This window comes from Python bivittatus, unplaced genomic scaffold (genome assembly GCF_059951505.1).
Source record: "Python bivittatus isolate LINGU-HERP-01145 unplaced genomic scaffold, Pbiv_v1 ctg000080_np1212, whole genome shotgun sequence".
NCBI classification, from domain to species: Eukaryota; Metazoa; Chordata; class Lepidosauria; order Squamata; family Pythonidae; genus Python; species Python bivittatus.
In genome coordinates this window covers 11,851,410-11,873,404 of record NW_028277035.1, presented here as the reverse complement: position 1 = coordinate 11,873,404, position 21,995 = coordinate 11,851,410, and the positions used below count along the sequence as shown (strand labels likewise).

The following is a 21,995-nucleotide window of genomic DNA, read 5'->3' as shown; positions in this document are numbered from 1 at the left end:
TTTGCAGAAATAAAAGGCTAGTGAGGCCCATTAGCCCTGAATCCCAACAGATACTAAAATCCAGACTATGAAACCAAGGAAACTACAATTCTAGGATTAGAATTCATATGCATATTTGCATATTCTGAATGACCAGGTTTATACTGGCTACCCACAGTAAGGTGATTCTTTCTCTCTCTCCTGAATATTAAATTTTGTTTGTGTCTCAAACAGATTAAGCAACAGATATGAAGGACCAAGGGCTAAGACAGAAAATTGTGTGGAATTCAGGAACCCCTCTGCAATCAAACTTCTTGAGTAGAAGTGGTACACACATTTGAGGGGAGACTTTCATTTTACATTCAGTCATTTTAAAACTATAAATGATATGCAAGATTCTGCAGCATCAGGGTTAGCATTAAAATCTAAAATCTGTACTTCATTGGCATCTAACATTTTCAGTCTTATCCTTTGTAGGAGGCCTTACTCAATTCTAATTTCCACCCCAGCCCATTTTCCCTATTAGTTTCTCCTCTCCCAGCTCCAGCCATATTCTGTTTTCCTTCTTATTCACCTTTCTTAGAAGCTATGCCTCTCATTTCCCAGCATACAACTTGCACTAATTTTGAAGTGACTGCCACAGCCCTTCGCCAAACTCCACTTCCTCATTCAAGCCTCAAGGGAGGGAGGGTGGAAGAAAGGAGAAACAGGCATAACTAAAATGAAAATGATCTATTGTCTTCCTTCCCCAATGGGCATAGCCAAACCAAAAGGAGTCAAAAAGGTGACCATCCCTTTCAGAGGCCTCTGTGCAGGTGTTGAGGAGGAGGTAGGAAGGAGGAGGGCGAGAAGGAGGAGAGGAGGAAAGCTTTTCCCTTCAATACTGGGCACTCCCAGGCCTCCCCACTCAACCTGTCCAACAGGTTTCAGACCATGCTGCATATTTCTTCCTCTTTCTTGAACCCCCAGTAAAACACATCTATAGTTTCCCAAAAGCCCCCCTTCCACCCCCACTACCATTACTTTGCACAAAGCCTAAAAGACATTGGCTAAATGCCATTTCAATGCTGGTAGCAGTATTCTGTCTTTGGACTCCAGATCAGGTCTAAGAGCTAGCTACTCTTTTTCATGTCGTATCACATCCCATCCAGGGATCCAGGCCAGGCTTCATGCCTCCCAGTGATTCACCTGTTCTGGGCGTGGCAGCTGCAGGCAGATCCACCTGTCCTGGATTCCAACACAGGCAGCAATACGCCAAGCTAGGAACTCACTGCACTAGTTCATTCACCTGCCGCTAGGAGAAGCAAATGAAGACGCAGGACAAGTGAGAATCAAAGAGCTCTGGGCCATCCATGCAATGCAGCCAGAAAAGCACCTTGTGCCATATCATCTGAACAGGAAGCAACGGGCACAAATTAAGAATGCTGAAACGGATTGCGTCTTCTCTACTCTAGACAGCTTTTCCTCCCCGCTCCCCCAACTTTCACAATTTATTCGTATAGCTTGGGAATCCTGTAACAGAAAAGTAGAGCCAACACTGTAAGGCAATATAAAATATACTCCGAAGGGTATTCTCCCACCGTGCAATGGAGTGCCTGCCAAAATATGCACCAGACCAAGAAGCAGTATAGCCTAGTGGCTGTCAAACCAGTGAAAACAATAAGCATCCACGCTGGCAAATCCACATTACAGCCTCCCAGCAAGAGCGACGTACTTTCGTATAAACAGACACAGGTGAATACCAAATGGGACACAGAAGATTCTCTATCATTTATGAAGTCAAGTCTCCCTAAGTTTCATTTGTATTTAAAGCTTCAGAGTACTCCAAATAGGATTGGAAGTAGGATCTCTTCTTCCTAATTCAAATCTACTCCACCCCATTACTGATATGTACTGTGTCTTTTTTTTTTTTTTTTGCTGAGGGTCTAACAGCACTTTGAGGAATTCAGAAAGTGTTAATCTCTTCACCCTCCTGAAACCCTCCTAAGCTGCCTCATCACGGTGGGGGGAGGGGGGTAATTCCTGGGAGGAATGAGTGAAGAATGCCATGAGTGTACGCCAAGAGCCACCCAAGATGTGAAAGTCATCCCAGCTGCCCAGCTAAAGCAAGCACGCACCTATATCAGGCAGCATAAGCCAGTCTGGTATAGCAGTTATGGAGCTGGACTAGAAACCAGTAGACTGTGCGTTCTAGTCCTCCCTTAGGCACAAAAGCCAGCTAGGTGACTTTGGACCAGTCACTCTCTCTCAGCCCAATCCCCCTCACGGGGCCACTGTTTTGAGGAAAATAAGAGATGGGAACATTTGAGTTGTACAAAGATAAAGGCAAGTTATAAAAAGGAGGAGGAGGCAGATGATAATTTTAGTAACGATGGCAAAGCACTGTTTCATATTGTGCGGAAGAAAGCAATGGGAAACAACTGCCGTATTTTACCAAGAAAACCACATGGATAGACAATATGAGGTGACTGACAATATAGTGCTGGATGATGGGCCCCTCAGCTCAGATAACACTCAATATGCTACTAAGGAAATGCTGAGGATCTTTCGGAGTAATGGTATTTATGATGTGGCTAGATTAAAGCCTTCGGGAGTACAGTTGCAGATGTTGCCACACAGGAAAAGAAAATCCAAAGCCACAAAGATAGAATTATAGTAGGAACACAGAAAATAAGTAGTATGAACATGGGGAAGTTCAACACAGTGAAAAATTAAATAAACTGACTGCAGATTTACATCTTAGGCATCAGTGAACTGAAATGGACTGGAATTGACCACTTTCAGTCAGGAATTCATACTGTTCACTCTGCAGTACATGATAAAGGAAGAAGACACTGTTGCCTTCATGGTCAGGAATGATATGCCAAAGACAGTACTTGGGTACAATAAAGTCAGTGACGGGATAAAATCAATTAGACTTCACAGATAATCCTTAATTATGACAGTTATCCAAGTTTGTGCATTAATCATTGATGCAGAAGAGGAGGTTGACAAGTTTTATGGTCAAGTTTTAATATGAAATCAACAGAACACGCAAGCCAAGTTGTGCTGCTTATGGTTGGAGACTGGAATGCCAACATTAGAAAACACAGTTGGATTGTATGGTCAAGGTTGTCGATTTCTGCCAATCCAATGATTTCTTCATTGGTATCACAGTCTTCAAACAGCCAAAACATGGCCTCTATACATGGACATCACCAGATGGAGTACACAGAAATCAAATTGGTACAAGGAGGCAGAAGAGCTCAGTTACAGCAACAAAGACATGACCTAAGACAGACTGTACAAATGACTGCAAGTTGGTCATATCTGAGTTCCAAGTCAAGCTTAAGTGGAAGAAAGCCAATCAATTTCCACAAAATGATCTTGACCCACCATTTTCAAGAAAAAGATCAGGAATTGCTTTGAAGTTTTGAATCCCAACGATAGGGAACTAGAGGAACTGTGATATGAAATCAGAGAAGTTCTAATGATGAATGTGAAAAGAGTCTGCCAAAGACCAAGAAATAGAAGAAAGCAAACTGAACAAATGGTGGAAATTGCCAAGAAGAGAAGCCAAAGCCAAGAAAGACAATGATCTCAGGAAGGAACTTAAAGACAGTCAGAGAGCTGTTAGAAGAGGCAAGAAGCAATATCACAACAACATTTGTAAAGACACTGAAGATGGAAACTGACATGGCAAAACAAAGAAAGTCTTGCAAAAGTTCTTTAAACTCAGAAGAAGGTTCCAACTACGAACAGCAACTGATAATAAATTATTCAAAGAAGAGGAAACAAAGATGGAAAGAGTATACTGAAATCATTAGAGAAGTCAACAGCCAAGATACTTGAGAAGATATTCCCTGTCTACAGGAACCTCTGGTACTAAAAGATGAAGTTAGAACAGCACTAAATTACCAAATCAGAGGGCTACAGGAATTTATGAAATATCTACAGAAATATGGCAAGCAGTGGAAAAAGAAACTGTAAAGGTTCTAACAAACTAGGCCAGCAAATCAGGAGAACAATAGTGGTCAACAGATTGGAAGAGGTCAGTCTACATACCAATACTAAAGAAACAGAGTATGCAATATCCTTAATTTCACAAGCTAGCAAAATAAGGTTTAGGATTATTCATCACAGATTAGACCCTACATGGAAAGGGAGCTGCCACATGTCAAACTTGTTTAAGAAAAGGCCAAGGAATAAGATACATTATTGCTGATGCATGCAGGATCATTGAGAAAGCTGAAGAATACCAAAAAGAAGTCAATATGTGCTTCATTAATTGTAGAAAGGCCTTCCATTGTGTTGATCATATCAAGCTGTGGAATATCCTTAGGAAAACAAGAATCCTAGAACATCTCATTGTCCTCACGCAAAACCTATACATAGGACAGTAAGCCACAGTCTGGACAGAACATGCTCCAAACAGACTAAGAAGTGAAACAAGGGTGAATAGTATCTTGTTATTTATTCAAATTATATGGTGAATATGTGTTAAGGGAGGCTGGATTGGGAGAAATGAGTGTGGCTTTTAAACCGGAGGAAGAAACACCAATAAACTGGGCTATGCTGATGACATTATTCTGATAGCTAAAAATACAAATGATCTGCAAGCTTTAGTAATGACAATCCAGGAGCACAGTGGAAAAAAAAGAAGACTAAGATTAAATACACAGAAGACCAAACAATATTTACAGCAACCAGTCTTAGAACAGACAATGAAGATATAAAAGTGGTGGACAGCTTCTGCTTTTTAGGATCAACAATAAAGAAAGCAGCAGTCAAGGAATATGCTCTCTTCAGAAGCTTATAATGTCAGGAAAGGTAGAAGGAAAGAAAAAAGGACAACCAGCAACAAGATGGGTGGACCTGATTACAGTAGCAATCAGTGCAATGCACCACTGGAAGACCTAAAGGGCCAGGTCAGAGACAGATCATCATGGAGAAAGTGTATCTGTGTGATCACTAAGAGTCACACCCACTTAATGGTACATAATCATTCAAAAATCTCTCTATACACAGAGCAGTGTAGTTATTCAAGCCAGATTCAGATTTTTTTTTGCACTTCTGAGACACTGCAGATTTCTATTAGCGTAATAATTATAACAATGGAAAACTTCCTCTATTTCTTTCTCCTTTCCTTTATCTGTTGTTTATTTATCAGATGTTTACTCTACCTTCCCTTCCAGGAATTCAGGGTAGCTTACATGAGGGTTACTCTTTATCCTCACAACAAAGTTATTGGGTAGCTGGGCAGATAAATAACAACCAATCTAGAGAAGCTCCACCCCAAGTACTTCATGAGACAGCAGTAATCTGAACTCAAGTTTCCTTAGACTAAGTTCATCTGCTCCATTACACTTATTCTCCTTTAACACTGGGGATCCAATTAATAAAATGCCTGATAGCAGTGTTCCAGCTGAAAAGCACTCCAAGTATAAATCTGAAATTAATGGATACTAGTCAGGATGACTACCTCACAATTCCCCTGGACCAAGCAGAGCCTGTAATGGGGCAAGGCCACTGTGGACCCCTTCCAAAGAGTGCTAGGAGGAACCACCTCTGCTCTGAAGATTTGTAAAGATTTCCAGACTTTTTATTTTCTATGTGACATTCCACAATGTCTCACAATCTTACTACTCTTCCACTTTACAATGACAATTGTAGTGCTTCCAAATTAACTTTATACTTGCTTTTCACAACAAACTCTATCTAGTGGGAAGCAGTGGCAGTACAGAAATTAGGATCTTAGACTTGGAAAGGGGAGAACCAGGTTCAAGTTCCCACTTAAGCACAGAGTTTAATTGTGTACCTTTGTGTCAGTCACTCCCTCAGCCCAACCTACTTTACAGGGCTATGATGAGAATAAAATTAGAGAAGATCTCCATGTAAGCTGCCTTTGGTTCTCATAGAAAGCAGGATATAAATGCAACAAACAAGTAAATATAAACTCAGAAGAAAAAAATAACCTAAGAGAGTTCAGCTGCTATTAAGGCCATGCAGAGTTCACTTACAGGCAAGCAGCAATCCCATTGGAGTAAACAACACAGGTCCCACCATTCTCACAGGGTTTGTTGCCATCTAGACACTGGACAGCTGTGGGAGAAAAAAAAAGGCTTGGTTAGAGCAGGCTGTGCATAGCAGTAGGAACTGCAAATTCACATCTAAGCTCAAAAGAACAAACCAAAAGGCAATAGGTCCAATACAAGTGGGGAACACACAACTGGAAAGCTATGATCTGATCTCAAAAGGTAATTCTGAGACCTGATATTTATGGCTACCTCCTGCCTGAACTGGTACATCTTTTACTTCTCTGTGCTCCAGTAATACCCCAAAGCCAGCTAGCCAACCTGCTTGTCTGCTTTCCTTCTACGAAGTGAGAATTCAGATCTATCCAGTCCAGAACAGTGGATTGTTCTATCTTTCAGGCAGTGGTTCTGCAGGTCAAGCAGGCTTTTCTTGGCCCCAACTCCAAACACCAAGGGCCATCTCAAACATAGCACGTGCTATAGGAATGAATGGGGGAGGGAGGTTACTTCTCTCCCCCCCATGCATACTGTTAAACAAGGTGATATCAGTAAATGAAAGCAAGTTTTCCCATGACAAGCCTTGTCTACAATCCCACAAGTGAAGATGTTTCTTGCTAAAATACTCACCAAAGGAATAGCTTATTAGTTGCTATCAGGAGACTTCAGAACAAAGATACAAGGTCATGAGAATTTGCAAAAATGTGAATGTTCAAGAGGGAAAAAACTCTTAAATCCATATATACATAATTAAAATAGTACATCTCCCATAAATGGCTTCAAAGATCCAAGAATTTTTCATCTCTATGGGAGCAGGAAAAAAAAAACCTAACCGCCACTGAATCCTCAGTGAGGTATGATATAACATGTTAAATCAAATTATAAAGGTAATTTTGGATAGCAGAAATAGTGAGATTTTTTCACAAATCCAGAATAAGCCTGATTGGTTCCACTGGGATAGCCTTAACCTCTGTACTTCGTAGTAATTATAGGCTACTTTTATTGCTGAAGGTCAAAAAGTAAGCAGAACCCCAGCAAAAGTCATGAAGAAAGGAATCAGTTGGCAGCATTCTTGGTAGAAGAAAATGGCCTCTTCTCATGACCCCCTCCTCTTCGTGTTTGTGGGAAAGCAAAGCACAGATCTCATAGGGAGAGGAACAATTATGGGGATGTATCTGAAAGTCCAAGCCAGATGCATTTCAACTATAATACTCAAACCTTCTAACCAGGGTGGACATTGACTGTACTGGCTAAGGGTGATGGGAATTCATCTGAGAATTCTGCCAAAAACAAGGATGGGAAAGATTGGTTCATAATATAGGTGGCAATTAGCAGCTTATGGGACATATCTGCCTACTGCTACTGCCAACAACATATTCAAGAGATATGTAAGTGTCCCATATAGCATTTCATTTCTTCAGAGCATATGCTTATGTTCACACTCTCCAAAAAAATGACAATGTGGCTTAATTCCACTGAGCATCCTCTCACTTCATACTGTATAGGCTCCTCTATTTAGTTTTGGACTGTTCTAGTGACTCGGAAACATTGTAATGACAATATCAAGGCAAGGACCAATGCCACCAAAAAGCTTAGCTGGGGAGAGTCTATGTCTCCAGCTGAAGAACTATGTCAGCCTTACTAGAACAATTGATTCCACTCTCAGTTCAAAAACCTGAAGAGGGATGTCTTATCAGATACAACCAGAAGCTAGCCATTTATTTAGCACTGGCTACTCCAGGAGCAACCAGAGGTCTACAACATACAACTACATTCTCATCACTCCTCACTAGACATGAAATTCACTGGGACTGGCATGGTTCTTAGAGGCTTAACAACTCCTTAGAACTGCCACCGAGAAGGACCCCCAGGGAGAGTTATTTGAAAGCAGTACAGCTCAGAAATCTCTGCAGGCAAACCTGTGCCAAAGGTAGAACCTTAATTCCTGGTCCCCATCTCTTCAGGGGAAAGAGCCTAACAAAAGTGGCTCCAAAAATGGGGAAGTCTGAAGCCTACAGGCATCCTACTCTAAAAATACTGGAAGCTCGGGTTGAGTGGGGCATGAGAAGGCAATTAGTAAGTTGCCCACCATGTTTCCTGGAGGGGTCCAGCCTAAGGGAAAGAACTGCAAGCCCCCCCCCCCCGCCAGCCATGTGAGTGGAGTGCTGAAGTGCCCTATGAAAAGCTCACAAGGAGACAGACAACCATTCCCCAAGGAAGCCCTTGTGGTACGAGAGGTACTGTTAGCGCGCCAGGCCCAGTCAAGAAGGGAAATTCAGCTGAAGAACAAGACACCAGCTGAAACCCCTCCCCTCTCAAAGCAGCGAGAAGATGGAAGGAGCTGGGGCCCAGGCAGTTCCCTCATTCCCAGCCATTTTCCAGAGACCCACTTGTAACAGAGTGCGTGCCCAGCACACAGATCAGTTCCAGACAATGCCTCTCCTCCCTCCACTGCCGCCCCTTACTCTGTCAGCATGCAGCGCCAGCAAAAATGCTACAGCAAAATGTTTCTCAGTAACTCTGTGTTCAGTCTAGAGTAAAACAAGCCCTACTTTAACTGAACCCAAGGCGCTGTACTTTTCACCAACCCCATGCCTTTGACAACACATCAGCAAAGGTTACAAGTCACAGGGTTCTTCTGACATTAAACACCTTACTGGCATCTGCACAGACTCACTCACATTCTTGTCTGCAGAACAAAGCAGCCTATTTTCACACTCCGCCATTGTAACAAGAACTGTTCCCCATATGCCTGCATGTATACAGATGTGCACACATAAAAGGGCAGGGGTCCTTTTGGAGGAAGTCCTTCAGAATTCCTTAAGTACATCTTTCAAACTTAGCACCCCATTTCTGAACATGGATACATTCTCAGAGCAGTTCAACAGAAAGAGACAGTAAGGACTTCAGCAGAGATTATTCCTGGCACAATGCAAGCCCTCATTTTTCTTTCCAATTTCCTCTTTCCAGAGCATAAAGCCAAATCTGATATGCACTCCTATATCCCTCTCTGCTCTCAAAAGTTGCAGCTTCTACCGCTGCATACTATCTTGGCAACCAAGACTTCAGCACATGTTGCTTTTTCAGCATTCATGCAATGGCACCTGGCTAAGAGGGTCTCAATTCTACAACCCACTGGTGAGCTCTAGCTCCCAAGGGCAAAAGCCAAACAGATACAGGCTGATCTACAACTGGGCTACCACAGCAATGCAGCAAGTGTGAGATGCAATTGTATATACATGAGAGGAAAGTACAACATGGACTACTGTGACAAAGAGGATGTCTTCCATCAGCGAACCCTTGATATTTGCAGCATTTTATAAACCTCCATCCCACATGCCTTCCTTTCTATTAAGCTAAAACCTAGCAGAAGATTTTGGACCTGAGAGAATCCAGATTTCCCTCTGTTCCAAGAGAAGGCCAAACCTTCACATTCAAGCAACCCACAAATTAATTTTGATCCACCACCATTAGCCTCCCCAAAGATCCAGGATGTTAGCTCTTGAAGACTGTGGCTCTGCCTCAGCTCATCCAGAAACAAACAGGATAGTAATTAGGTTTCATGCCCTTTAAAGAACCATTGAGAATAAGAAGGGGCAGAGGTCACCCATCCAGGCAGAGATTTTACAGTCAAGAAGTGCTGACTCCCACCGCTTTGACCCCTTAATCCTCATGCTCTTGTCATGGCTAAGCCAACTGCCAGGAGCCTTGGCTCCTCACCCTCACCGTCATCCCATCCATCCATCCATCCTTTCCCCATGAGCAAGTAGCACATAATGAAAGAAGCCTTAATCCAGCCCTCTTCTCCATCGGCCAACTGAAGTGGCTATTTTCTCTTCGAATGGCAGAACTAGTCCTGAAAAAGCTACCTGTACCTACCAAAGTAACACAAGAACAAGCCTGTATTTTGCATTCCTTGCAATGGGAACTAATAAAGAAAAAAGAAGTTAAGACTTTGGTCTTTTTTGTGAAAGTCAGAATCTCAGGTTTATTTGGGGAGGGAGGTAGAAGTTCTTGTGGCTGTGAAACAGATTTTAGATGACAACTAAAGCCTCAGAAGTCAGGAGTGAGGACAGTTGGACAACCTCCAGTGCTTCAGATTAGCCACAATTAGAAAGATGAAGCAAAAGAAATAATGCTATTTAAATTTACTTGATTTATGTAATTAGTGCAGCCTGCAAGTTTAGGCTGCCTTGTTTTGTTTTGTTTTTGCTTTACAAAGTACAGGCATATTCATTCAAAATTTCTTTACTTTAGTAAATTACTTTAGTAATTTGTAATTAATGCCTGATCTCTTAGTTTCACTTCATCATTTGTGCCATATTAATTCACAGCATGATACTATTATCTTAGGCAGACTGTATCAGATGTGTCATGTAAAAACAAACAAATAAAATGAAGTTGTCATTTGCTCCCAGAGGATCTTTGCTGTCTAGAAACTTCCTCAACAAGTTTGAGAAACAAATGCTTCTGTATCCTGATCACCCTTTCCTCAACAACTTATAATTTCTTTCTAGATTTTGGTCTGGATTCCTTGTTTGGATCTGTATATTCAATATTGGGAAAACAGAAGAAAATTTAATTTAATTTTTTAAAGTTTTATCTTGCCAAAATATCAGAAGCTGTATAGGTTCTCATTTGGTTTGTTTTATTTCATGACTTAACAGTTTAGCTATTTAGTTCTGGAATATGAACATCTCTGGGAAGTAGCTTCTTAACTGGCTAGTCAGACTTCTGTAGCATCAGAAACAAGAAACAGTCAGAAGGTGATGCTTCTAGCGTATTTTATTTTAATATGTACCATAATAAATGAAAATAAAAGTGTAAAAGATGGCAAAGATAATGATATCAGACAAAAAACGAAAAAGAACATATCAACATAACTCAAAGGAGGCTTCAATCATCTTCGCCAAAGGCCTGGGCTAAAGACCCAGGTATTCAAGGTCCTTCAAAGCACCAGCAGTGTAGGGGCCATCTGGATCTCGGGGAGGGGACCTCATTCCAGAGGGCAGGTGCTGCAATTGAGAAGATGTGCTTCCAGGTCCCAATGGATGGCATTGTAGATGTCAAAGGAACCTAGAGCGCACCAACCCTGCCAGACTGAATCGGCCAGGCAGATATTACGTTGGTCCCTCAAGTAAATGGGCCCTTATGCCATTTAGCTTAGTTCTTGAGTAGAACTGGTTCTTTCTAGCTCCTTAAGTCTAAAATCTCAGTTGGTTCTAAGGTGTAATCAGAAAACACCTGGCAGAATCAAGAAAGGAGGAATGCTTTGAATCAAAGTCTTGCTATGCCTGGAAGGAAGAGCAGGGAACCTTGGCCTAGAAGACCAATTTATACTAATTAATACGCTCTAATCTGCTAAGATGGCCATCCTACACAGGATAGGAAAAGAACAAGCCTATAGTTCTCAATTTAAAATCTTGCCCCATAAAGCACCTGTCTTGTGCATTGCCTCAATTAAAAATGAAGCATCAAAGACACAGTCATACAAAATTGCTTAGCTCTTAATCACTTCAGGTCAAATCTAGTTTTTCATTGGAAACAGAGATGTTCCAGAAAACATTTATAATGAAAAAGCAAATGAAATATAAGAGAAATATTGTTTAAAAAAAAAAAGGCTACTATTTCTAATGGAAGCAAACTGACACCTTTTCACAGACATTGATGTCTTGTTGACATTCAAACCTGTCCATAACCCATCTGCTCACTAGTGTGGTCAACTAAATGTATTATTCCATGGCTACTCCATAATCACAGGAACTCAATTCTATAGCACCCTTATTTACATTGTACATTTGTAATGATGATTTTACTATATTAGTACAATAAAAATTGGTACAGCTAATACCAATTTTTCATCTTCCGAAAACAATATGCAGCTATCCTTGTTCACTGCAAAATATTTGTTCAAAAAGGGGATTTATCTTTCCAATGTGGACTGTATGTTTCTGGGCATGCTGTTTCTAGTGGTTGAATACAACCTAACAATCCCCAATGCATACAGTTAGTGCAGGAAAACATTACAATGGAGATTTATCTCCGAACTATTTTATAAAACCACTACTCTTGGGAATTGATGCATGTGCCACTGACTTAAAACTTGTAAAATCCTTTTGCATAAGCATCAAGCAGCCCCTGCTTAGGTGGGAACCACTTCATACTTAGTGGGGCACAGATATTACCTACTAAGAACATTATGATGTTTGAAGAAAACTTAGACATGGCTTTGAAAATACATGGAGCTACACTGAGCTACAATTTCCCCAGGATGTGTCCACTGTGTGTCTCGTATGCTACAGACAAGCATCACAGAATTTACCACAAAGCAAACAATGGATATTCAGGAAACCCATGCAATGTTAAGCATGAAGCCACCCATCCAGATGTGCAACAGAAAGCCAGAGAGAGAGAGATAGCGTCAATACACCTACTGGCTTAAGCAAGGACTTCTCATTCTGCAAGACAATCATGTACACATTGTTCAAAGTAGAAGTGAAAATGGAGTAACAGGAATAAGATGAGATTCCATACTACCAAGGTCATATTAAATGATGAAAACCAGCAGTGTAATTTCAACAAGTAGGTAGACAGGCTGATTAAGGTTTTTAGGTCACTGCAATACTTAAGGCATAATGCTGTATAAGTTAATCAGTGAGCTCTGCCCTTGATACATTATAGATTAGGCAATTGCAGCCTTGTTGTCAGGCTTACCTTACTATCCCCACTGTATGGTTCAGAATTAACCCTTCCTGGATAGTAATACCGAGCTGTCATCTGCAACCACAACATTTCATTTACACCGGGGTGTTGCAGTCCCAACGCAAAAGGAAGGCGCAAAGGTTGTGAAGGTTGCCCCGCGGGCATGAGGTTGCAGTTTCACTTCCAAGAGACGCTAATCTGGTGCCAGTACCCCAGAAGATTTCCACAGACACCAGAATTCTGAACGTGCAACAGCTGTTCCCGTTTGAGGAAGAGGAAGAGGAAGAGGAAGAGAAGGCAGCAGCTGGGTGGAGGAGCTGGTTAGCTCAGAGCACATCATGCTCAATCCACATCTGTGATCTTGTCAGAGTGTTTTTCTTTTCAAAGAATGCTGTAGGGAACTCATGGAATTCCTCAGTGAGAAGATCCAAAGTAGCAGATAAGCTCCTTTAAAAGATATCTTGCTTATCACTGTTAATACTCCTGGCAACTCTGCAGTATAAGTGAATACTGAATTCACTGTGCGATGTAGTTTCCATTTTTTTTCCTATGCAGCATTTCATACCTCTTCCCATGTAAATATAACAAAGGGTTTTTCAAAATGTATTAGAGTTATATCCCCCTTTCCATTCAGGAGCTCAAGGCAACACACTTAGTGCTTTCTTCTGCTCTTATCCCCACCACACTGTTGGGCTGAGAGAAAATGGCTGGCCCAGAGTCGCCCAGTGAGTTTCCATCATGCTGAGGGTGGGCTTCAACCAGGTCTCCTGGCTTTTGGTCAGCACTTTAGCCACTACACCACACTGGCTCTGTTCAACTGTTTAAAACTAAAGTAATATAATTAGGGCTTTTTATAAACTTAAGGAAGGGCTAGATGCGTTTTCAGTTTCTAGCGAAAGTCCTCCACAGTGGGGGCCATTTAATTTCTACTGACCATTTATTCCCATTATTATGGTTGATGATGAACACTCAATGGTTTGAGTCAATGCTATTGCTGGAATACGATTCTACAACACAGAAAACGTTCATGGAAAAGGCAGATAGTTTGAAAACACCTACACTGATATAATAAGCATACTATGTATTCTTTAGCACAACCTGTCTTTCCCAAAGATATCTAGACTACAGAACATCCCTCAAAAACAATATTCCAACACTGAAAGAGCCTCACAGAAAACCCTTCCAAAATTCCCCACTTTCTTTTTAATGCTCAAATGACACAGGATGTGCACACCACCCACATGTCTTAGTTACCATGTAGGGTGTGGTTAAATGATTTCAGCTCCTTTTTGGCTGCCACTTCTAAACAGGGCCGTATATATTCATTACAAAAAAAAAAAAAATCAAATTCTGTGCCAAAGTACATGTCATTCTGAGCATGTGTGTGTGTATGCACACACACATATGCATATCTTGTAAAGTAAGCAGATTTGCATGTGTTAATTATACTGTATAACTTATTCTTAGCCATGGTGAGGAATAATTGGCAACGCAGAGTACAGCAGACCACAATTCCTCACCACTGAAAGCCTTTTCTTTGGTTTTTCAAATGACACCAGCCTTTGCCCCTCCTTACCTATTTTTATAGCCATGAAGGCTAGAAACCTGCTTTAGGAAAAAAAAAGGGCCAAAACTGATTAAATACACTTAAAATATGATTGTTTAACAGACTGTTTTGCATCAAATACAAAATGTTATGCTTCCACTAAACACATAAAGAATACACAGAGCCTTAACTGTGAGGCATCTGGAGAAAGCTGTATGAACTCTCAGCACGCACTGAAAAAAGAAAAAATAACAATTTTAAAGTATTCTTAGCCCCGCTTTCCAGTCACAAGGCTCCAAAGCTGTATAGTGACATATAAAAGCAACACAAACCCCACTCTCACCCTTATTATCCAAGCTTCCCTGACACAAAAGGAAAATGGGATAGGGAAGGAAAAGCAAAGCAGAGCATAACAAAGCATAACAAAACAAACAAGCCACCAATTCTTATGGCATGAAATTCTTACAGTAATAACTGCAGCTGGACATTCCTAGTCTTATCATAAATAGCTGGAATGGAATTATACCCAACATGGCAAAAGACAGAGACAACTACAATTCTGACCAAAAAAGGGATATTTTAAGTGAAACATCTCAAAAGAGACTGGGCCCAAACGTCAAAGACACAAGATGCCCTCCTTCAGTAGCTCTCTTCTCAAAAGGGCTCAGGCCACCAAAGTTTTCCACTGTTTTAAGGCTGATCAACATTTGCACTTATTTTCATTAGGGCTACTATCCCTGGTGTTCAGAAATCTGGGAGGCCACTAGATGGCAGCAAAGAGATACAGTAAACGTTAACTCTTTGCTGCCCTCTAGTTGTTATCCAGATGTTATAGCCCCGATACAGTAGCCCAATTTTCAATCCATGCTGCTTTTAAACAGAATGTCTGGAAGCTCTATAGTGGGTACCAGTCTCGATTTCAAGACTTCTTGTGCGGCATCACCACAAGCCAGGACCCCCGAATATAAGAGAAATCAGAGACTGCTTAAACTCCCGCACTTTCAATCCCAAATTGATAAAAGAGAAAGCGGATACCAACTGAAAGTCAGTCCCAGAAGTGACTGAGTGCAGCAAAGCTGTAGAAGGGCATCCCAAACTCTCTCCAGCTGCCTTTGCAATGCCTTTGTTAGCCAACTTGCAGTGTGGGCAGAATAAAGAGGCTGGGAGTTGAATGGCCAGCTGGTTGGCTCGCTGTTGCCTCTGGAGAGGCTGCAGCAGGGAGGCAGCTGATGTATCTCAACCACTCTCTGCTCTGAGCACAGAGAGCTTCAGCTCTCAGGATCCAGAAATGGGGAGGGCACGCTTCTTCCCTGCACCCAGGAAAAAGGTCCGACCCCAGCATGGAAGGAAACCAGGATTCCCCCTTCCACAAGTGCATCAAAGACAAAGCACCCTGAAAGAAGGTCAATGGAAGCCAATTAAACAGAACCAATCTGTAACTGGACCTAATGGGTTCCAACATCAAGGAAGACCTGTGGAGGCACTCTTAAACAAATCTAGGAGGAATAAAATGCCTGCTTGGCATGTCCATCTCAAGATCTGAAAAACAAGAGAAGTTTCATATCCCCAGAGAGAATTCTGCAATAGCCAAGCTCTGATGACTCTTAGAGCAAACCTACATAAACATGGAAAATGTCCTTTCCAATTTCACACAAGGTATTTAAAAAGAAATAGGAATATGGATGGGTGTACGGGAAGCCATTACGAGAAGCATATTGAATTTAAAGACTCAATTTTACAGGATAACATCAAATAAATTATGGTACAGCTTGGATTTTAAACAAAGCTAAGGCCTGGATTAAATCTCTGTAAATGAATACTTGCTCCTTTTAACGACCCAGCTGACTAACATGTATTAAATGTCCAGTCCTAGACCAAATACTTTATAGCAACAGATTCCACCTGTTTTGGAAGGGAAGGACTTTTTATCTTACAAAATTCCTTCTAGACAGAATGGAGATTTTTCATCTCAAGGAATGTGGTGCATGTCAAAGTAAAAAAAATTGTGCACATGATCACATGAAATGGCTTTCAAATAAGGGACTTATCAAGTGAAGTGCTTTAGTGCTAGATCACCACATTGTTATTAGTATAACAAAGCAGAAAATAAGAAACAGCCTTGGAAAAGACAAAATGTCTGCTTTGCAGGGGAATGGAGTCTACATCTGTTGATGGCAACCCTAACCAAAACTACATCTGTTGATGGCAAAGGAAAACGTTTTTTCCTTCTCAATCCAAGGAAGCTGTTCAAGTTCTCAGTCAGTGGCTGAATGTCAGCAAGAGCCTGGATGAAAACAGAGGTACTGTTGAAAAGCAAATCAGGGTACAGGGGTCAACCCTCTCTTTAATGAGTCTGTTTGTTTATTATCTACTCAGTACTTGACTCAGAGCAGCATACATCATCAATAACAACAATCAATTTAAAGAAACCCATAATAAAACAAAATATTAAAAACACAATCCAAAAGAACAACATAGAAACAGATAAGTACTGGGGGGGTGGGGAATCATGCACTGGGCCATACCAGTGCCACATGGGAAAAAAACCAGGTCTTTAATGCCTTCCAAAAGGCAGGCAGGGTCAGGGCAAACCAAATCTCAGGGGGGATGGTGTTCCAAAGGGCAGGAGCAGCAGCAGCAGCAGCAGAGAAGTTTACAACCATCTTGAACTCTCAGATTCCCAGTTTGGGAGTATATACAGATTTAGCCCTAAGCCTGGATGCCCAAATTTAAATGATGTCCTAGTTAAAGCCCAGGAACTGTAAATGCCAGATCCATGGTAATACACTTTCCCAAAAAGTGACTGGAAACTTTGGCTAGTCCAGAAAATTGCAGCCAGGCTATTGACTTTCTTGTGACATTTCTGGCCACACGCAAAGCCCTATGTGTCTAGGGCAGTGTTTCTCAACCTTAGCAACTTTAAGGCATGTGGACTTCAACTTCCAGAATTCCCCAGCCAGCATGCTAGTCTAGAGACTACATCATTTGAAACAGCACAAGTTTTTGTTTTGTTTTGTTTTTAATTTTAGTTTACCCACCTGTTCAGGTCCTTAAAAAAAAGTGCTCTTTCTGTCCCATAAATCAGATACATGTTTGACTAGAACTTGACAGAGGGCCTTTTCAGTGGCTGCACCCAGTCACGGAATTCCATACAGAGGAAGCCCAACTTAGCTAAATGCCAGTGTCCTTCTGCCAACAGGCAAATACACACTTTCTCCCCCAAGATTTCAGAATTTAAGCTAGCTTCCTGAGGAAGTAGGCTTAATCTGGTGGGTAACATTCATTTCTTATATATTGGTTTCTGAGTTTTTAATCAATGTTTTCATAGTTTCTGTATTGTTGTTAACTGCCTTGAGCGCTGTTTTTAGTAGAAAGGCAGAAAATAGAATTCATAAATAAATGCCTAGCTCTAAATTTCCTATGTATAATATGGCAGAAAAGTGATCCCCTCATGGTAATATCCTCCCACAAGACAAACTTCCAACCTTTCTATGACCTTTATCTGGTTCAGCCCAGCCCACCATCCTAACAACAAAAACTTCCTGCCAATCCAAACTCAGAAAATTGGCCCTGATATCACCTAGTTCTCAAGGGCCTCTATATGCTACTTTGGGAGCCGCAGGATGAGAATCTCCCATTATTTTAGTGCTAATGCAAATTCTCCAGTTATTAAAAACATTCAAGGGTGGCTCAGAGCAGCAGCTTCAAGCCCTCCTCTGCTACGAGACCGCCAGGATTTCAACAGCACCGCTTTGGAGTTGCTCAACAAGAACAAAGCCCTGTCTATGTCCAGCCAAGCAGCAAGCTGACGGGGAGAGGAGGAGGGATTCATATTCCCGGGCATCCACAATCTCCTGGCCTCATGCATGGGACGAGCCGCACATTCCCACGCACTGCAGAACCAGCTGGCTGGGAACATTGTAATAAGCAAGATTGGCTTCCCCAAACCAGTCAGGCAGCTTCATGGGAGAGTGAAACCCATGCTGAATAATAGCCCTACGTTCTATTTACCTTTTGCAGCAATTATCTCATCCCTGGCATCTCGCTGCACGATTCACAGGCCAAAGCAAGTTGCTGCTTGACACTCAATTAAATCATCTTATCTCCTGCTTGCATCTCAGTTTATTCCCAGAGCACAAATTGGGAACAAAAAGTTTGAGTGAGCATGCATGGGGGGAGGGGGAGGAGGAGGAGTGGATTTCAGGGCACAGCCTGGGCCACGGGACTCCCAAGAAGCATGAGAACTGGCTGCCTCCATTGCTGAGCTGTGCACTCTTTAGTGGGGCTCCAAGATGCTGTTCTACTTTCACAGCCAGGAAACTGCAACTTCTAGGCCAGACAGAAGCCTGGTACCTTTGGGCCTGGAGCACTGGCTGGAGGGATTCCTTGGCAGTTTTTTGGGAATTCCTTGCAGCAACAATAAAAGTGTGTACGTCCAACAGAATGTGAAGGAGGGAGACCAGGGGTGACAGCTGCTACTACATCTGCCGGAGCCATCAACCCCTCTTTTCACTATCCTGTAAACACAATGCAGCACATAACAAAAGCACCACCATCAGGATAATTTCATTTTAATTTCAAGTTTAAAAAATGGGGGGGGGGGAGGGAGGCCTTAACATCCATGTATATTTCCATTAATAATGGCTCCCATCACAAGAAAATGCAAATATTCACAGTACTTAGTGTGCTAAGATCAGCACTTTTGTCTATGTACACACCTCTTCCAAATTGTTCGCTCATAAAGCGAAGTATTTAAATTACTCCACTTTTTGAGCTGACAGAATATACTGAAGCACATACTAACCGAATGGGTTAAGTTCACACAATACGCTAAGTAATGAAAAATTAAACTTAACACTAATCAACTTCAACATCTTGTGTGACTGCATTTGCTGATTCTTTCGCTGATCCAGTTAAGTGTTTCATGTGAACACTGCATTCAGGCTAGTACATTTTTCTCCTATCCAGACAAATGTGTAGGTAGCACATATAGACACAGACCTAATATGCATCAATTGCGCAATCATATATATTATTCTGAATACGCTGTTAACTGAATGCTTCTAGTTACCTATCTGTACAGCAAGCATGTTCCCTAAACCCTATTCCCTCTTTAACCGTTTTGTAAATGCAGGCAGATACACAGAACTATCCTCTCCCAGGCACACAGGACCGCTAAACCCCAGTGGGAGACTAGAGAAAACTGCAAATCTCCCCCCACCTCGCCCCCCTCCCGGCGTGGTTGCTGAGGGAGATTTCATTTGAAAAGAAAGCCAGCTACAGCAAAGATAGAGTGAAGCCAAATCCTACGTCCACGCTCCAGTTTTTCCAGCTGCTCCAAGTTGAGAAGCTGGAACTGGCTGCAAAGAAAGTTTGCTTTAAGTAAATAAAAAGTGTAAGATTGTTTCCCTTGTAGCTCAAATCAGTGCCGATGAAATAACCCCCCCCCCAAACCGGTCCAGCTTAATCGCTGCCCGCTCTCCCCCTTTCCCCAATCTGGAATTAAACAATGATCGTTTATTTTCTTTGTGGTCGGACTCCAGCAAACTTTTTCCCTCCCCTCCTTCTCACGGGGGGCGGGGGAGGGGGGAGGGGGGAGGGAGAGAGGGCAGAGAATTAGCTGAGAACAAGGAAAATAACTTCAGGGACCCGCATCTCCCGGTCCTGGGAAAGAGCGCTCTAAACTTTGAGAAGAGCCCAAACGGAGCCGCAAATGACCCAGCGAAGTTGTTTGAAAAGTTTGAAAAGAGGAAACGAAGAGGCCATGATCAACCGTGCCCAGGAAAGAGCGGAACGAGTTCGTCCCAAGTATCCCTCCAAGCCTGAATGGAAGGGGGACTCCCTCACGCGTTCTCAGGCAGGATCCCCGAAGCTCCTTACCTGCCCCTAGTGCCAGGCTGGCCAGCAACGCGACCACCAGAAAGGCCCAACCCAGCCATGCCCGCCAAGGGCCTCGGAACCGGGGCGCCGAGCCCATTCCCCCCAGTTGGGTCTCAGCTCCTGCGGCCGCCCTATAGATCCATGGAAGGGGCTAAACTCAGGCTAGGGCCAGACACCAAGACAGCGAGAGCGCGGCACCGCCTCCTCGTTCCCCGGACCCTGGGAAACTTCTCTGAGTGAGAGCGGGGCGGAGCGACCCTGCTGCCCGGGGGCGGGGTCCGCACCCAGCCCGCCTGGCCTGGTTCGGCTCGGCTCCCACGCTCCCTCTTTCCCTACACCCCACGCCTCTGTTGGGCGGGGAGGGAGGAGGCGCGGGGAAACGAGTGTGCGTAAAGTCAAAGAGGAGCGTGGCGCTTTGCAGGGCACCGCTGCTTCCTCTCTCATTCCCGCTCTTTGGAATTCGGGGGGGCGGGGGAAGGGGGTCCTATTCTGCCCCCCCTTACACAGATGTAGGGGCATCTGGATGCCTATAAGGACACGCGAGCTACCTGGTTGATAGCTTAGTTCTTTCCACTTAAGGCCGTTGTGGGTTGTTAGGTTGGGATCAGCAAGATTTGAGGGGTTTCTGGAGGGGGGAGTTAACAGGATCGCATGGAAGCGGCCTGAGGCACAAAAAGGGGGGAGAGGGAACAGACAAGGCCGGGAAATCGCTGGATGGCTTGGCTCGGTTACACGCTCCAGCCATCAAGTTGCCTTGCATTTTCCCACACACGACCCAACCAAGTCTCCAAACGTGACCAAAAACAGTTGCTGTTTTCTTGAGCGTCGAAATCCCCAAGGAGAAGAAACTTTCCATCCTTCCCCCAGTCGAAAGGTGGAGGGAACGGCCCACAGCAACCTCTGACTCTTTCCAATAATGCAAACTTGGGCACGCTTGCCGCTGAACCGGGGGCGGCGGAGGGGAGGGGGGAAAGGCACAAAGAAAGTCTAAAAAAAACTTCCAGAAATTTCGTGTTTCTGAGTCCTTGAAATGTGTCAACGGGATCCACCATTATGGGGGAATTCATGCTGCAAAGCAGACCCCCCTCCCTCAGATGAGTGCCTCTCAGATGCTCTACCACCTCAGTCAACATCCACAACCATCCATCACATGGATGAGGATGATGGGTTTACTATGAGACACTGAATTACACCACCCCAGACATTAGTCTTCAAAGGATTACTAGCAGCTCCCTGAGAATTTCACCATGATGACGTTGCTTTCTTTTAAAATGCGCCTGGACTGTAAATAGGCAATTAAGAAAGGAATATGAACACAATCGTGCAGTGGATCATAATGGTAGTACCAGTTAAATTGATGTTTAAAGGTGCTTTGGATCGTGTGTTGAATTCTGTTAAGAGCCAGCTCACCAAAGAGAAAAAGTCAATTGAATGAAAGCCTTTCCCCCTAGAACTGATAGACCCCAGTGCAGGGTCAACAAGGTAGAAGACCTTTAAGGGGTAGGCCATATCAGTCCTAGGCAGTCCTAGGCAGTCCTGGCTAATGGTGAGATAACTGTAGCTGTAATCCAGCAACACCTGAACTGTCGACTCCTGAAATGGAGCGAATGACCAAAGGCTATAAAGCTGTGTTTCTCAACCTTGGCAATTTTAAGATGTGTGGACTTCAACTCCCAGGATTCCCCAGCCAGCCTGGCTGGCTGGGGCATCCTAGGAGTTGAAGTCCACACATCTTAAAGTTGCCAAGGTTGAGAAACACTGCTATAAAGATATACAGGACCCCAATTCACTTGCTTGAGTCCTTCCACCCAACTGATTTGGTTTTCAGGAGCTCCCTACCACTGAGCCAAAAAACCTCCAGCTCATCTTCAGCATAA

General features: G+C 43.0%; 1 protein-coding gene across 2 annotated transcripts in view; it reads right to left on the bottom strand.

Annotated features, from left to right (window-relative positions):
* NOTCH3 (notch receptor 3) overlaps positions 1–20,360 on the bottom strand; it is a 61,675-nt gene extending 41,315 nt beyond the window's left edge. For both annotated transcript variants that reach the window (XM_007426161.4, XM_007426162.4), the window contains exons 1-2: positions 20,119–20,360; positions 5,979–6,060 (exon numbers count right to left, since the gene is read on the bottom strand). In XM_007426161.4, coding sequence (XP_007426223.1) covers positions 5,979–6,060; positions 20,119–20,215 — 179 coding nt within the window. In that variant the 5' untranslated portion in view covers positions 20,216–20,360. The remainder of the gene's footprint in view (positions 1–5,978; positions 6,061–20,118) is intronic.
* Between the last annotated feature and the right edge of the window lie 1,635 nt (positions 20,361–21,995).